The sequence below is a fragment of the Aotus nancymaae genome, unplaced genomic scaffold (assembly GCF_030222135.1).
Source record: "Aotus nancymaae isolate 86718 unplaced genomic scaffold, 86718_ANA_hifiasm-v0.15.2.pri h1tg000079l, whole genome shotgun sequence".
Classification (NCBI taxonomy): Eukaryota; Metazoa; Chordata; class Mammalia; order Primates; family Aotidae; genus Aotus; species Aotus nancymaae.
This window is the reverse complement of record NW_026988494.1, coordinates 7,870,601-7,889,106: the sequence shown is the minus strand read 5'-3', so window position 1 is coordinate 7,889,106 and position 18,506 is coordinate 7,870,601. Positions and strand designations below refer to the sequence as shown.

At 36.6% G+C, this 18,506-nt stretch overlaps 1 protein-coding gene across 4 annotated transcripts in view; it reads left to right on the top strand.

The window, feature by feature from the left end:
• WRN (WRN RecQ like helicase) overlaps positions 1-18,506 on the top strand; it is a 149,333-nt gene that overhangs the window by 31,776 nt on the left and 99,051 nt on the right. For all 4 annotated transcript variants that reach the window (XM_064368777.1, XM_064368775.1, XM_064368776.1 and 1 more), the window contains 6 exons: positions 501-650; positions 2,094-2,163; positions 9,936-10,050; positions 13,040-13,469; positions 15,915-15,995; positions 17,375-17,455. In XM_064368777.1, coding sequence (XP_064224847.1) covers positions 501-650; positions 2,094-2,163; positions 9,936-10,050; positions 13,040-13,469; positions 15,915-15,995; positions 17,375-17,455 — 927 coding nt within the window. The remainder of the gene's footprint in view (positions 1-500; positions 651-2,093; positions 2,164-9,935; positions 10,051-13,039; positions 13,470-15,914; positions 15,996-17,374; positions 17,456-18,506) is intronic.

Genomic DNA, 18,506 nt, shown 5'->3' with positions numbered 1-18,506 from the left:
TGCAAATGTAAATATTGTGTTTAGGTATATATTTTTAATCCTTTTATATCAATAACTTTAAAAAAAATTTTTTTTAAGGGAGAGCATAATGTAGCTCTTGTGATACAATGCTCTTCGTGGAAGTTTGGCGATCGGTTCCACTACCTATATTTCACATATTTTATTAATTAAGTCATTAAATTAAATCCTCATATTTAGCCAAGTATTCATTTGGCTGGGAAGTAGAAAGCCTACTAACTATTCAACTTTTTTCATGAACAATACTTTCAAAGTCCAAGAATTTTAATACCTACATTATGGAAATTCTAGAATTAAGAATTCTTACAGTGTGGACTACAAATGAGGCTTTTAGTGACAGGGAATTTGTTGAAGGCTATCTGTGGGTTGTATTTTGGTATGACATTTCCTAATTTTATTTATGGCATGTTTATTTGATGTCATTAGGTAATACCTGAAAACAGGAACTAATTTTTACTGTGTTGCTTTTTCATCATTTCTAGCTGAAATGTATAGAGACCTGGAGCCTCAACGGTCTGGTTAAACACCTCTTAGGTAAACAGCTTCTGAAAGACAAGTCTATCCGCTGTAGCAATTGGAGTAAATTTCCTCTCACTGAGGACCAGAAACTGTATGCAGCCACTGATGCTTATGTACGTGCTTAAAGATCTTTAGAAATGATGATGTGTTTTAAAAACATTATTATAAATTACTTTAGAAAAATTTTATTGTAGTAGTGGCAACAACTCTACCAAAATATTTTATATCAGTTTGGCATTGGAAAATGCTTGGGAAGACATTTAGTGAAATTGTTCATTCTCGATATTAATTAGCAAGTACCAATCAACAGATTGTTCATTGCTAGTTATTTTCATTGTCATGAAGCCAAATTCATCTCTAATTTGTATGTGAAAAAAATGTGAACTTGCTGAAAACATGAAAGGCTAATAAACCCAGGCTGAGCAAGCATAAATAGTACTAATGATGGATTTGATATATAAGCAATTCAGAATGAAAATAATTATAGTACAGTTTCTATTTTGAAACAAGCCTTATTTCTTACATTTATATATAAAATGTGGTGAAATTTTAGAAAAATTGCTTCCAAGTTTAGCTTGTTGCTGCCATTAGGCATATTTTTATATTTACATGTTTGTATGTAGTGAAATCTGGGCTAATCTTTTTTTTTTTTTTTTTTTTTGAAGACGGAGTTTCACTCTTCTTACCCAGGCTGGAGTGCAATGGCTCAATCTCGGCTCACCGCAACCTCCGCCTCCTGGGTTCAGGCAATTCTCTTGCCTCAGCCTCCTGAGTAGCTGGGATTACAGGCATGTGCCACCATGCCCAGCTAATTTGTTGTATTTTTAGTAGAGACGGGGTTTCACCGTGTTGACCAGGATGGTCTCGATCTCTTGACCTCGTGATCCACCCGCCTCGGCCTCCCAAAGTGCTGGGATATTCTGTGTTTTTAAAGAAACATATTTTATTCCATAGTGAATGTTTTCTCCTAATTGAAGCTTTTATTTGTAGATGAACTTTTTATTGTTTGTCCTTTGCATCTATCAAAGGAATGGAAACTCCTTTGATTTGTAACCAGCAAACAATTCATTTTTGTTAGGATGATAATTTTGCTTTAAAAGATATCCCCAAACTTCTTGAGAACTAGCACAAGTTCTGTAGCATTTTTATTCATGAAAAATCAATGTGACTTGATTGTCGTTGTGAACATGACTTAGAAGGAGGACTGTTCATACATTGACTAACATTCTCAGTTGATTGAAGTAAGATTTCTCTTACTAGATTGGATTTTGTGAGATTCCATTATAGGTTATTTGATTTGGATATTGTATGTAATATCGAATGTAAAAAAGTGAAAACAAACTTTTAAGGCTTAGGCAGCTTACTTTCTTAATTTTCATAATTGGTATGATTTTTAAATGGAGACATACTGGTATTTGTGTCACATAATAGGTTGAATTCCATGTTTGGGTGCTTTGCGAATCATTCTCTTCGATTTTTTTGAAGATGGGACTTACAGTTTTATTTTGGTCATCTTCAGCATACTCTTTTTGTTTTTGTTTTTATTTTTTTTATAGGCTGGTTTCATTATTTCCCGAAAATTAGAAATTATGGATGATGCTCTGCAAATGTTTGCTATAAATAAAGGTATGTTAAGATCCATAAATAAAATGTGAATTCAGTTTTTTGTGAGGCTTATCTCCAAAAAAGGCAATATTCACATATTTGCAAAGCATTTAGTACCGTAACTTCTTGAATGTGTGAGCAGTGCTGCCCAAGATTAGTGTTTCACCTTTGTTACTTGTGACAAAGCAGCCCTTCCTTTTACTTTGTAGCATTGCTATGTATTAGGCTTCTAGAGTTGGGGCTTTGTGGCTTTCATAATGTCAGTGACACAACCAGCTTTCTCCCAGTCTGGAGATTATACATCCTTGCTATAACTATTTAAAATGCTTTGTATATAATGATTTAAAAGACTAAGTGATACAGTAGTTAAAGATGCATTTATTCATTTATTACTTATTGTTGAGCATTTTATAATGCTTTCAAGCATACTGGTTTACATTTTAATTTTTTTCTGTCGTCTTTCTTCAAAAAGAATGGACGTGTCATTCAACTTCAGTGCTGTTTTTAGAGGTCCAGGGAAAGCAGAAAGAGTCACGTAATGGAGTGGATGAGCTCCAGGCTTTTGTGTTGCATAGACCAGCGTGAATCCCAGCCACGTGACCTGGGATGTACCTGTTTCACCAAGCGTGGAATGTGGATACTAGCATAATACGTTTTATAGAATAATTGTGAACACTAAATGGGACAAAGTATTCAAAGCATCTGTATTGATTTGTGTAAAGTTATCACTATTCTTGTAGCTTCCTTTTGGAGGAATGTATTTGTTAAGAAAATGATTGTGTTTGTTAAGATGTTAATTAAATTAGACCATTTTGCTAAATACTCTTAAAAATATGGCATGACTGCCTCAGATAAAATGATATGATATTCTTTATAATTGTCATTGAGAAGAGAATCAGAGCCTCTGTGGGTGACAGCCCTCCTTTATATGTTAAGGTAGAATAGTCTTTATACTTTCTTCCCCTCCCCGGAGAGCCACTTCTGATGAATGCCTGCTGATTCTCTGTAGTCAGAGATCCTGTGGTTGTAACTTAGAGTAAGCTTCGATACCCCTGGGTTCTGCATCTGTGGATTCAACCAACTGCAGATTGAGAACATTCCAGAAAAAAAAACACCAAAAACTTCACAGTTTAAAAAAATGAAAACTTGAATTTCTTGCATGGAGTATCACATTGAATCCATATGAATGAAGGGAAGTGTAGGCATTGTATAAGGAATTATAAGAAATCTAGAGATAATTTAAAGTGTACAGGACAATGTACATAGGTTATATGCAGATACTAAAGCATTTTATATAAGAGACTTGATCATCTACGGATTTATATAAAGGACTTGATCATCTATGGATTTGCTATCCATGCTGGGGGGTGGTTCTGGAACCTATCCCTCAAGGATACAGAGGAATGACTGTATCTTAATTAACTGAGGCAAGTGATAGATTATTTTAAGCTGATTTGGTAAACAGTATATAAGAACTTATTTAACTCATAATAAAACTAAAATTTAACAGGAGATTTATATTTTTCTGGTTTTGTGCCTTGTGGAATTGCATGTAGGTTACATGTACAATTTTGTTACTTGTGCAGTTTTGGTGAAAATGCTTCCAAGGAATGTTTACAATATTTTTCACTGAGGTAACATATATTAATAACACAGTACTGGAAGTCCCGGTATCTGTGTACCTGTCATTGCAATGCTACATTATTTGACCACATTTTTTCCCCCCTTTCTTACATTATATATGTGAGTATATTGTGACATCTTGACTGAGATCCCAGTGAATTATACTAGGTTGGTGCAAAAATAATTGTGGTTTTGGTAATTTTTAATGGCAAAGACCGCAATTACTTTTGTACCAACCTCGTAACTAAGATTACCATTTTTTTCTTTCCTTCTTCCTTTCCTTCCTTTCTGTTTCTTAGCCAGAAGTATCAGCCTCACTGTTCTCTAATTTTCTTCATGTATATGTGGATGATATTTTCAAATGAACACTTTTCTCTTTTGCTTTTTATTAGACTGTTTTTTTCTTCTTGTTAAAGGATAAAAATTAGATTAGAACATAAAAGGATATTTACACATTGTTTCCTCATTGACTTATTCCCAAGATGGTAGTTAATAAACACCAAATTATATAGTAGTTAAAGACACATTTACTCATTTGTTAAATATTGTTGAGCATTTTATGATATGGGAATACCGTAGTGAACAGACAGGCATGATCTGTTTCCTGAGGGGCTTATAGGTTTATTGGGGATATAGATGAGTGAAAAAAGCAATTTCAGTATAAGGAGATGAGTCATATGTCCTGGGAAAACAAGGTGCTGTAGTTAGCACACGGGGAGACATCTGACACATATTGGGGGAAATATTCTAGAATATTTCCTGGAGAAAGTGCAGGTAAAATCAAGACCTGAAATCTGAGCAAGAGTTAGCTAAGTCCAGGTCTGGTGGCTCATGCCTGTAATCCTATCACTTTGGGAGACTGAGGTATGTGGATCACCTGAGGTCAGGGGTTTGAGACCAACCTGGCCAAAATGGTGAAACATTGTCTTTACTAAAAATATAAAAAATTAGCTGGATGTGGTGGCAGGCACCTGTGATCCCAGCTACTTGGGAGCCTGAGGCAGCAGAATTGCTTGAATCTGGGAGGTGGAGGTTGTAGTGAGCCGAGATCGTGCCATTGCACGCCAGCCTGGGCGACAAGAGTGAGACTCCATCTCAAAAAACAAAAAAAAGAGCTAGCAGAAGAATATGGGAAAGAATGGGCACAGGAAACTGCAGGTGCCAAGTTTCAGAGGTAAGAGAAATCATGGTATCTATAGATAATTGAAAGTAGTCCAGTATAGTGAACATTGAATAGGGCTGGATGGATGATGGCAAAGCCGAAAAAGGAAAACAGATGGGCCCTGGTAAGGAGTTTATATTTCCTCCCAAGAGCAATCGAAGTGACTGAGGGCTTTAAACAGCAGTGAAGTGAATTGCATTTAAAAAATGAGAACTTGGGCTCTAGGATAAAAAAATGGATGGTTGGATGAGGGCAGGTATCACCGTGGTAAGATCTTTTGGGAGACTGTGACAATAATCTAAGTGAGAGGTAGTGGCATTTTAAATCAGTTAATTGTATAGAGAACGGAGAGAAGTTGACAGATAAAAAATTCACTTTTTTCCTTTTTTTGAGATGGAGCCTCGCTCTGTCACCCAGGCTGGAGAGTAGCGATGTGATCTTAGGTTACTGCAGCCTCTGCTTCTTGGGTTCAAGTGATTCCCCTGCCTCAGCCTCCCGAGTAGCTGGGATTACAGGTGCCTGCCACCATGCGCAGCTAATTTTTGTATTTTTAGTGGAGATTGGGTTTCGCCGTGTTGGCCAGGCTGGTCTCGAACTCCTGGTCTCAAGTGATCCACCTGCCTTCAGCCTCCCAAAGTGCTGGGATTACAGGCATAAGCTACCACACCTGACCTCAAAATGCATTTGATAGAGCAGCCATGAGCCACCATGCCCAGCCTCAAGATACATTTACTAAACCAATGGAATTTGAGGTAATGATGAAAGACATATGTCAAGGATTATTCCTGTGTTGTTAGCATGAGCAACAGGGATGAAAAGCATTAAGGAAGAGCAAGATTTTGGGATGTGTCATCACAGTTGATTTTAGTGTGTTAAGGGAGGGAGACCTGTAAGACAGCTAGGTGGAGGTGGTGCAAGCGTTAGTTCTGTTGGCTGTAGTGCAGAGGACAGTTTGAGTTAGAGAGTTGGGACTGAGAATCCCCAGGAACTCTTAGTGTTGAACATTTGCATGGAGGAGGGGACACCAAAGGAGTTGCCATAGACATCGAGGAAATTAGGAGGTGTGGTATGCAGAAAGCTAAGTGAAGAACATGTTTTAAGTAGGTGGATGCTATCAACTGTTTTACATTTTGCTGAGAGTGAGAAACTGAGGACTTAGAATTCATCATTAGATTTGGCAATGTGCCAGCCATTTGTAATCTTTTAAACAGTAGCTTTGCTGTACTGAGTAGCAAAGGAGTGTTTTGAGGAGTGGTCCCTTGGGGCATGTGCTGTTCAAACAGAGAAGAGTCCACAGGCTTTGGTAACACAAAGGTCTTATAACCATAGCAAGAGTATGAGGTGGGTGGAAATCATATTAACATGAATAGAGGAGTAAGAGCTAAGGAATGTGGAAACAGACAGGGTCTCACTATGTTGCTCAGGCTGGCTCAAACTCGTAGCCTCAGGTGATCCTCCTGCCTCAGCCTCCCAAATACCTGGGGTTTCAGGCCACTGCATCTGGCTTGAAAACATTTTCTTAGAAGCTTGTTTTAGAAATAACTAAGGCATGTGTAAACAACTATTTTTGTAGAAGCTTAGTTTGGAAAGCGAATATTTATTGATTCATGTGACACTTACTTGTTAGGTGTTCATATGTCAGGCACTGTTAGAGTTGCTAGGGAAAATTCATGAACCAAACACACCACGCCCCTTCATTTTCTTTGGGTGAAGTGAGGAAGCCATGTGGTTATCTGAAGGAAGAGCACAGCAGGCTTAGAGGGAAGAAAGTGCAAAGCCTCGTAGGGTGATTGGCTGGCTTGTTTGGAGGAACTGCATATAACTGAACGAAATGAGTGAAGGTAAGAGTGGCAGGAAATGAGGCTAGAAAAGGAACATGGGCCACATCACTTAGGGCCTTGTAGGCTGTGAATCTGACTTCATGTCTTATTAATGAAAATAAACATGATAATGGGTGCTGGGAAACCCATAGAGGGTTTGGAGCAGAAGCATGATATAATCAAAATTTTATTTTGTAAAGATTTTTCTGGTTGTTGTAAGCTGAAAAATGTCTGGCCCGAGGGTATTTAGGCAGAGAGTGAGGAGGCTGTTGTAACAGTCCAGGCAGTAGATGATAATTGTTTGGATTAGGCTAATAGCAATGGAAGTGGTGAGAAGTGATAGTTTGTATAGGTATTTTGAAGATCTATATTGTGAGGGATTTGCTGATGAATTCCCTGTATGGGGTTAGATATAAAGATTGACAGAACATTGAAGATATTTTGGTCAGATTATCTGATAAATGGAAAGGTCAGTTATAGTGGACAATCTATGAGAAGAACAGGTTTGGGTAAGAAAACTTTAGATTTCGGTGTTGGATATCCTAAGTTTTAGATGATTATGGCTATCCAAGAGGATATCTTAGTTGGAAATATGATCCCGAAGTTCAAGGTTAAGGTTGGAGATGTAATTCTGATCCCATGGTAGTTAAAGCAGTGAGACTGAATGTGATAAAACAAGGAGTGAATGAAATAGACGTGATACTGACATCAAAGGGACACCAGCATTTAGAGGTTGGGAAGATGAGGAGAGAGCAGCAAAGAGGACTATAGGGGGGCCACTAATGAAGGAGGGAAGTACAGGAGGTGTTTAGTTCTGAAGCCACCTGAAGAAAATGTCTTAAGTAGGAAGAAGTTGTCAACTGCTTTAAATCATTTGGAGAGGTTGAGTGAGATGAGAGTCTAGAATTAACAGGTTTGACGGTGTGGAGGCCATCAGTAACCTTTTCTTTCTTTGTTTTTTTTATTGAGATGGAGTTTTTCTCTGTCACCCAGGCTGGAGTGTAGTGGCACAGATGTTGGGTCACTGCAACCTCTGCCTCTCGGGATCAAGCAATTCTCCTGCCTCAGCCTTTCCAGTAGCTGGGATTACAAGTGCCCGCCACCATGCCCAGCTAATTTTTGTAGTTTTAATAGAGACGGGGTTTCACCACGTTGGCCAGGCTGGTCTTGAACTCCTGCCACAAGTGATCCACCCGCCTTGGCCTCTCAAAGTGTTGGGATTACAGGCATGAGCCAGTGCGCCTGGCTCCAGTAACCTTTTCAAAAGCAGCTTTGCTCTACTGATTTGGGTGAAAGCTTAGTTGGAGTTGGTTTGGGAGGAAATGGGAGCAGAAAATTTGAGACAGTGAGTATAGAAAACTCAAGGAATTTCGCTGTAAATGGGAGTAGATATCTGAAGACAGAATAATTAGCAAATTGAAAAGTGGGAAGATGAGGTAATTCTCTTGTTATTACTTCATTTTTCTTAGTGAAATAAGAGGTGAAGTTCTCTGAGTAATAGGAGGGTCAAACAGGTGTTAGAGGTTCACAGAGATGAAGAGGTTTGAAATAGTCGTTTTGAGAGTGGGAAATGTAGAAGAATTAACAGTCAGTACTGAGGGTTCATTTGAAATCTGTGTCATCATCGATGTGCTTTATTTTCAAGTATATTAAATTGCTTGGGTGTAGGCATCAGGTAGGTAAAAAAGGTGGGTTTTATTAAGAGTAGTGGTTTTGCCAGGTAAGTGCCGTGGGGGGAAAGGGGGAGGTGGAAAGCAAACGAGTTGAGAGTCTGTAGATACAAAGGAATGATTACTGTAATGTGGGTAAGAGAGGGATGTAAGGTTCAGTGGGGAATGGGAGTAGGGAGGGCAATAGATAAGGAAAAGGTGATAGGATCAATTCATTTGATTCTGAAAGTGTCAAAGTATTGTTGGGGAATGCATGCTGGAAGGAAAGATAGGCATGCTAGTGTTGGTAGGGTGGAAGGCTTACAGTTGAAGTCTGGAAGTGGTGATTTTATTGGCAATTATAAGGTCAGTGATATAACTATGGAATTGAATGGCTAAGATCTGTTGAAGACAAGTTTGTTGGAAATGGAGGGGTTAAGGAACTGGCCTGTGGATGTTGAAGTCACTGGCAGTGATCACAGGAGTAATAGTGGAGGGAAAGACAATAAACCAGGCACTAAGATCTTCCAGGGATGAAAGGATGCAATTTGGAGCTGACAAGATAACTGTAGTAATCAGGAATAGCAGGTTATAGAGCTCTGTCTCATGGGCTTCAGAGGAGATGGACTTTTGAAGGACAAGAGAAATGATGATGAATAAATTCTAAACAGGGGAAGTGTTTGGGAAAGCAGGGCAGGCTTTGTGCTGTTGATGGCAATGATATGCCAGATGGGATGAAGTTGAGACTTTGGAAGATGATCACTGATTAGAAAGGCTTACATTTTATTCTGGTCGGGGGTGGTAGCTTGTGCCTGTAATCCCAGCACTTTGGGAGGCCAAGGTGGGTGGATCACTTGAGGCCAGAAGTTGGAGACCTGCCTGGCCCACATTATGAAACACTGTCTCTACTAAAAATACAAAAAAATTTAGCTGGGCATGGTGGCACATGCCTGTAGTCCCAGCTACTCCAAAGGCTAAGGGATGAGAATCACTTGAAGCTGGGAGGCAGAGGCTGCAGTGAGCTGAGATTGTTCAACTGCACTCCAGCCTGGGCGACAGAGTGAGACTCTCCCTCCACTGCCCCAAAAAAAAAGGAAAAAAAGAAAGGCTTATATTTTATTTTGGTTATAACAGGGAATGAAAGCAATGAGGGATGACTGTTAGAGAAGGCTATACTATTAATAACAGTATTATTAAGTAGCAGCACACATGGTGTTATACTGACTTCTGATTTTGCAATAGTGCAGACGGGTTCAGATTCTCATTTCCATCTTCACTTTCTGCCTAGGTCAATAACAGCTGGGTTATGATACATATGACTGCAGATCATTTGGAATTTACTTTAAATTTAAACAGTAAAAATTTGAAAGAGAAGGAAAGCCACTGAGGCAATTTGGGAATTGAATAAGAAGGTCTTTTTGTTGGAATTCATTTAAGGAAAGAAAATGAAAATTTGAGCCCTAATATTATTTAATGAAGCGGCTAAATGAATATCTCTGCTTTGTGGTTTGAAAATTAATATTGATTTTATTCCCCCAGAGGAAGAAATCCAACTTAGTGACATGAAAAAACAGTTGACTTCAATCTCTGAGGAAGTGATGGATCTGGCTAAGCATCTTCCTGACACTTTCAGCAAATTGGAAAACCCACGGAGGTTAAATATTACCTTTTTTTTTTCCTTAATTCTGTTTATTTATTTTTTATCACGTTTTCCTATATATGAAGAATTACTATTCATTAAGGTAGACTCATAGAAATTTGCTTGAATACACACATACAGACTAATATATAAATTTGAGAGAGATCTTTCCAGTTGTTAAATAGTGAATCCAAAGGTTTAAGCCTTTTCTGTTTGCTTTATAGGATGTTTTATGAAACAAAGGAATAGAAATTGTATTCATATTATACATTTTGAAATTATATTTATATTTTTTTCAAAGCAAAATAAATTAAGTATACATTGAGGAAAATTAAGATTCAAAGTTGTCATTTTCTTTCTGTTGATGAGTATCTTTCATTTAATAACATTTATAGTTTGGTCACTTGAAATCTATAGTGACCAAAAGCAACTTCATACTTGGTAGCTTTATTTTTTTGTTATTACCTGATTATTACTTAAGAATTCTAATTAAATAATAGCTTATTAGAACGGAAGACATTCCAATTTTAGAGATTCTTTTATAGCTAAAGCACTAGATAACTTAAAATATTTGGATCAAATGTTATGCAGATTAATAGACCTTGGATACAGGTGCTGTGTCTTTTTGGAACCAGACCTTGTCCTGGCCTTAATTGCTGAATGACTTGCTTATTAAATCTCTAAAAGCAGGAATGCTCTGGAACAATGAACAATTAGAATGTGGTAATGTAATTTTGGGCCAAAAAATACTTTGTAGAAATGTGAAGCTCTTACTTGGAATAGAAAACATTCTGATTCTGAAAAAGTGCAGTTAATGTATGCTTTTCTGGATAAGATTTGTGATAGATTTTGATTGAGATTTGAGACTATGATATAGAAATTTAGCTTTTTTCCAAGTAATTTTTCACCCTAGAATTTGTTTTGGTAGTTTTTAATGCAACTTGGAGAATTTCTGAAAGATGTAACTTTCAAATGGGGAAGGATACTGTTAACTACATGTTTTTTGTTGATTAATTAACTGTAAAGTAAATTGATGATACATGACCACACACACACAAAAAAACCTATTTCATTAAATTCCAAGTTGAATACATGGTAGCAGTGTGTTTTTAGTTTTTGAATTTAATTTTGCTCTTGATTTTGTTGGTGTTAATGTAGACTTTGTCTGCTTAAGCTTGAGCCCAACTTTGGAGTGGTGTTTTCAGTGTGGAAGTAACTGGAAATAACTTTTGAAACCACTTAGTACTTTTGATAGTTTATTCCCATGAAGGATCAAACTTTTACTTGAATTGTTAATATAAAATTTTAAAAGGATGCCAGATTTTATTAAGTATTGATTTTAAATACGTAAATATTAGATGACCTAAACAAAATCACTAAAGAGTAAAACATGTCCATGCTCATCATACTCCCTTCACTTCCACTAATTTCTGCTTTTATGAAATACTTTTAGCTCTAACAAATAGACAAGATGTTGTTCCTTATTTTACACTCTAGCAGTGTTTTCCATTCCAACTAACTAGGTTGGGTTATAATATAGTCATTTAAACTTACTTAGTTAAGATGTTATACGTTAGCAACTGCAATTAAAGAGTAAAGAAATTTAGTTCGTATTTATTTATATACATCGTATCCATATTTTCTCACTTGTTATATTTGCCTACTGATGGGAAATTGATTTTTTTCTGTTCCAAAAATGTTAAGTTCTGAGATTTTTGGAGATGCAAAACAGCATCATTTTCAAATTATAGCACAACTACTCTTGTGTTGCAGTTGGGACTAGTAATTGATCAGTGAAGTGAAAAAATTAGCCAAAACAGGATCATCAAAATTTTCTTTTTCTTTTCTTTTTTTTTTTGAGATGAGTCTTGTTCTTGTTGCCCAGGCTGGAGTGTAGTGGTGCTATCTCAGCTCACTGCAACCTCTGCCTCTGGGATTCAAGCGATTCTCCTGCCTTAGCCTCCTGAGTAGCTGAGATTATAGGCATGTGTCATCACATCTGGCTAATTTTTGTATTTTTAGTAGAGACAGGGGTTTGTCATGTTGGCCAGGCTGGTCTCGAACTCCTGACCTCGAGTGATTCGCCTGCCTCGCTTCCCAGAGTGTTGGGATTACCGGCGTGAGCCATCGCGCTTGGCCAAAATTTTCTTTTAACTTAAAGTGTTAATGATTGGGGAGGGATAACATTAGGAGAAATACCTAATGTAGATGACAGGGGATGGTTGCAGCAAACCGCCATGATATGTGTATACATATGTAACAAACCTGCATGATCTGCACATGTACCCCAGAACTTATAATAATGATAAAGGTATTATACTTAAAGTATAATAATAATAATGTTAAAAAATATTTGTTTGTTCCCAGTCTTTTGGTATATGTCAAAGCTTTTTCATTATATACAGGCCAGCTGTTTGGAGTTCTGCATAGCGTTTTGTGTTTAAACCACACTTGTAATGTACCACCGACAATTTCCAATTCTTTAAGACAGAGTGAAAAATTAAGACACTTGAAGCAATCTGAATGCAGAGTCCTAGGCATTTTGATTTTTCTTCAGACTTTTAGGGTTCTTTAATCACAGTTTAATTAAACAACTTTTTTTTTAAACAAAAAAATAAATTTACAAAATCTTTCCATGTATTCAACTTGGAATTTAATGAAATAGGTTTTTTTTTTGTGTGTGTGTGGTCATGTATCATCAACTTACTTTACACTTAATTAATCAACAAAAAACATGTAGTTGGCCTAAACAAATTCAAGACCAAGCACTACTGACTCTTAGTAAACATACAAGTCAACTGTAGGTGCAGAAGTTCCTTGATGCTGAAGAGTAGCCTATAAGCTGTAATTATATATGGGCATTAGGGAATGAAGAACAGCTTTAATACTATGGATCTTTTAAGTAAGGTCAGCTTAGAAAGCTTTTACTTATTAAAAAGCTTCACAATTTGTCCTTATAGTTAATGCAATTAAAATTGAATTAACCTTTCTTAATTTTTTTTAGGGTTTCTATCTTACTAAAGGATATTTCAGAAAATCTGTATTCACTGAGGAAGATGATATTTACATCTACTAACATGGAGACTGAACTGAGGCCCAGCAGGAATTTAAACTCATTATCCTTTGAAGATTCAACTGCTGGGGCAGTACAACAGAAACAAATTAGAGAACATAAAAATTTTATTAACCTTGAAGATGAAACATGGGACCCAACACTTGATCATTTAGCTAAACATGATGGAGAAGATGTACTTGGAAATAAAGTGAAACGAAAAGAAGATAGATTTGAAGATGGAGTAGAAGACAATAAATTGAAAGAGAATACGGAAAGAGCTTGTTTGATGTCTTTAGCTATTACAGAACATGAACTCCAAATTTTGGAACAGCAGGCTCAGGAAGAATATCTTAGTAATACTGCTTATAAATCTACTGAGGTACTAAATAAAGAGGAAGCACATTTTTAGTTTTTAGTAGGGTCTCGCTTTTTTTCTGTAAACGGGCGGATAGTAAATATTTTAGGGTTTGTGGGACGTAGAGTCTCTGTTGCAGTTACTCAGTTCTGCTATTGTAGTGTGAAAGCAGCCACAAACAAATGTAAACAAATGTGCCTGTGTGTGTTTCAATAAAACTTTATCTACAAAGACAGGCAGTGGGCCGCATTTGGCTTGTGAGCCGTAGTTTGCTGTTCCTGACGTAGTATGATATGCAGCATTGTGTAGTGGAAAGATTGTATAGTGTCAACAGACATTTGTAGTAATTTGCTATTTTATAATTTCGTATGCTTTTTTCATAATAGGTATCTCTGCTTTTTGTAGATTCTCTTCATATTTACTAGTGTTGACTCTTCTGACTTGATTTTTGGGGGTTGTTTTTATTTCTTTATACAGAATTGTTTTTTCTTTCTTGTTTTTGAGACAGGGTCTTGCTCTGTCCTCCAGGCTGGAGTGCAGTGGCATAATCTTGGCTTCCTGCAGCTTTCAACTCCTGGGCTTAAGTGATCTTCCCACCTCAGCCTCCCTAGTAGCTGGAACCACAGGCCTCTGCCACCACACTCAGCTAATTTTTGTATTTTTTGTAGAGATGGGGTTTTGCCCAGACTGGTCTCCAACTCCTGGACTCAAGTGGGATCCACCTACCTTGGCCTCCCAATGTGTTGGGATTCTCGGTGTGATCCACTGTGGCTGGTCCAGAATTTCTTTGCTTGCTCATGTGAGAGGGTTTCTAGTAAACTCCTGATGTTTTTCCTTGACACTAGTTTTACTGTCATCTCATAGTCACATTTTTTCCTTAATTTCTTCATTAAATTAATTTCTTAATTTCTCATTTGTTTTTCATTAGTTTACAAAATTACTTAAGATGCTTGTATTTTCTGAAATTTTGTATTTTATTTCATGATAAGTTTTTTTTAAAAATTAGATTTGACCATTTAATTAGAGTTATTTCCCCATCATCTTCCTAATGGCAACAAAAATTTTAGTATTTGAGCAGTTCTCTATATTTTGGTAACTATTAGTAATCACTTCTATCAGTATATAAATGCATTTTATCTTAAAAGGGGTTTCAAAATATTCTTATACCAACCATTTATAAAGCATGTTCCCCTTTTGGGAAATACCAGTTTTTGCTAACATCTGCATTTACCTTTGATTTTCTGGGAATTTCTGATTAGGTATACACTTTTAATGATATGTTTCATATAAAGTTATAGAATTACCAGGATTTCAAGGTTTTTTTTTTTTAGATGGAATCTAGCTCTGTCGTCCAAGCTGGAGTGTAGTGGCACAGTCTCGGCTCACTGCAACCTCTACCTCCCTGGTTCAAGCTATTCTTTTGCCTTAGCCTCCCCAGTAGCTGAGATTACAGGTGCTCGCCACCATGCCTGGCTGATTTTTATATTTTTAGTTGAGACGAGGTTTCACCATGTTGGCCAGGCTGGTCTCGAACTCCTGACCTCAAGTGATCTGCCCACCTCGGCCTCCCAAGGTGCTGGGATTACAAGTGTGAGCCACCACACCTAGGATTTCATGATTTGACTGGTATCTTTTATACCAATTTTTGCCATTTTTTAATTGAGTACTAATTATTAGTATTTATTTATTAAATAAGAAGTAAAAGAACTTGTAAAAAATAAAGGAATATTTTTCCTCGTAAAAACTTATTTTCAATTTTTTGTTGTTGTTTAAATTTTGCAGGTTAATTAAGGCTGTACTTCCTTTTCCTATTTCCTGTTTAAATACTTGGCATTTTTTGAGGGTTTTCTTTCTATGGATTTTTGTGGGGGCTCCCATCTTGTTGGATACTTGGTTCCTGGAGATGTCAAACTATTGAAAAGTTTCCTCACATCCAAACATTGGCAATAGCTGAATAAATAACATCTCTGACACGATTTTTCAAATGTGTATAGAATGCTATTTGTAAAATCCTCATTTATTTAAAGCTATTATAATCATAGTGGTTTTTGTAATCTTTTTTAAAACAATAGATGTCAAAGAACAACTATTGTTCTTTGTGCAGCATTTTTCAACATTGTGAAGAGTTCTTATACTCAAAAAGTTTGGGAGACAGAGTCTAACATTGTTTAACCTGAGTTGAACTTGTCATTTTGTGTTCTTGTTTAGATCAGGGATTTTATTTCATCTCTTTATCTAACTTTGTATTCCTAACTGTATTTCTTTCTTTCTCTTTTGTTCTTTGTTTCCTTGTTCATTGTTTTCTCTCTCCCCTTTTAATCTATTGTATAAACATGTAAATATATATATTATCCATTAGGGAAGAGGAAGTTGTGTAAAGATATCTAGTATGTAGCAGTTTTATTCTGCAGAAAAGAGGATATGAAATCAATTGTATTGGGAATTAATGCTTAATACTTCTTTTTAAAGTGTTTATCTCCCAATGATAATGAAAAGGATACATCCTACATAATTGAGAGCGATGAAGATTTAGAAATGGAGATGCTTAAGGTACGTTTAAAATTACAGAAACACTACTTCAAAGGACATTTCATTAAGTAAAATATTAGCTAATTCTAACCCAGGTTCTACCACAGTCAAATTGCTACTAATTATATAACATTAGATTTCACGTTTTCCAATTCATGTTTCCTTTATCTTATGTAGTCTGTGAATAATGAGTTAGAGGTAATATGCTAATTTTAAATGTGCTTTCTTTGTTCCTTCTTTTTTTTTTGGGGGGGGACAGGGTCTCACTCTGTCACCCAGGCTGGAGTGCAGTGGTGCCGTCTCTACTCACTGCAACCTCTACCTCCCAGTTCAAGTGATTTCTCCTGTCTCAGCCTCCTGAGTAGCTGGGATTACAGGTGTCTGCCACCATGCCTGGCTTATTTTTGTATTTTTAGTAGAGATGGGGTTTCACCATTTTCGCCATGCTGGTCTTGAACTCCTGACCTCAAGTGATCTGCCTGCCTTGGCCTCCCAAAGTGCTAGGATACAGGTATGAGCCACCATGCCTGGCTTAGGATCTCATGATTTGACTGACATCTTTTACACCTGTTTTTGCCATTTTTTATTGGGTACTAAGTATCGTTTTCTTCATTTATTAAATAAGAAGTAAAAGAACTTGTAAAAAAATAAAAAACTTTTTTTCCTAGTAAAAACTTATTTTCAATTTTTTTAATTAAATTTTGCAGGTTAATTAAGGCTGTACTTCCTTTTCCTACTTCCTCTTTAAATATTTGGCATTTTTTGAGGGTTTTCTTTGTATGGATTTTTGTGGGGGCTCCCATCTTGTTGGACATTTGGTTCCTGGAGATGCTAAATTATTGAAAAGTTTCCTTATATCCAAACGTTGGCAATAGACTGAATAAATAACATCTCTGACACTATTTTTCAAATGTGTGTAGAATGCCATTTGTAAAATATTGATTTATTTAAAGCTATTAAAATTATGGTAGTTTTTTGTAATCTTTGTAAAATCGTGGATGTCAAAGAACAACTATTGTTCTTTGTACGGCATTTTTCAACATTGCAAAGAGTTTTTATACTCAAAAAGTTTGGGAGACAGAGTTTGACATTGTTTAACCTGAGTTGAACTTGTCATTTTGTGTTCTTGTTTAGATCAGGGATTTTATTTCATCTGTTTATCTAACTTTGTATTCCTAACTGTATTTCTTTCTTTCTCTGTTATTCTTTGTTTCCTTGTTTATTGTTCTCTCTCTCCCTTTTTTATCTATCGTATAAACATATAAATATATATTATATATTTATCCATTAGGGGAGAGGAGGTTGTCTAAGATATCTAGTATATAGGAGTTTTATTCTGCAGAAAAGAGGATATGAGGTCAATTATATTGGAAATTAATGCTTACAACTTTTTTTAAAAGCATTTATCTCCCAATGATAATGAAAATGATACATCCTACGTAATTGAGAGCGATGAAGATTTAGAAATGGAGATGCTTAAGGTATGTTTACAATTATAGAAATGTTACTTCAAGTTCTTTCCAAAGGACATTTAATTAGGTAAAATGTTAACTAATTCTAACCCAGGTTCCACCGCAATGAGATCACTACTAATTATGTAACAATAGATTTCATGTTTTGCAATTCATATTTCTTTTATGTAGTCTATGAATAATGGGTTAGAGGTAATATACTAATTTTAAATGTGCTTTCCTTGTTCCTTTTTTTTTTTTTGAGACAGGGCCACTCTGTTACCCAGGCTGGAGTGCAGTGGCACCATCTTAGCTCACTGTAGCCTTCACCTCCATGGCTTAAGTGATCCTCCTGCTTAAGCCTTCTGAGTAGCTGGGATTTCAGGCATGCGCCAATACGTCCAGCTTAGTTTTGTATTTTTTGTAGAGATGGGGTTTCACTGTGTTGCCCAGGATGGTCTTGAACTCCTGGGCTTAAGTAATCGACTGGACTTAGCCTCCCTGTGTGCTGGGACTGCAGGTGTGAGGTGCTGCATCCAGCCCTGTGTTTCTTCTTATGTTACTTTCTTGTAATTTTTTTCCTAGAAGGTGGGTAGTGATTCAGCTGTCCAGTATTGAAAGTGATTTTCCTTTCTTCCAATCCATGTGTACTGTTTTTATTTAAAAGTTTATTTTATTATACTTTAAGTTCTGAGGTACATGTGCAGAATGTGCAGGTTTGTTACATAGGTATACATGTGCCATGGTGATTTGCTGCATCCATCACCCCGTCATCTACATTATTTCTCCTAATGCTATCCCTCCCCTAACCCCCACTCCCCAGCAGGCCCTGGTTTGTGATGTTCCCCTCTCTGTGTCCATGCGTGCTTATTGTTCGGCACCCACTTATGAGTGAGAATGTGCAGTGTTCTGTTTTCTGTTCTTGTGTCAGTTTGCTGAGAATGATGGTTTCCATCTTCATCCATGTCCCTGCAAAGGACATGAACTCAGTCCTTTTTAATGGCTGCATAGTATTCCATGGTGTATATGTGCCACATTTTCTTTATCCAGTCTATCATTAATGGGCATTTGAGTTGGTTCC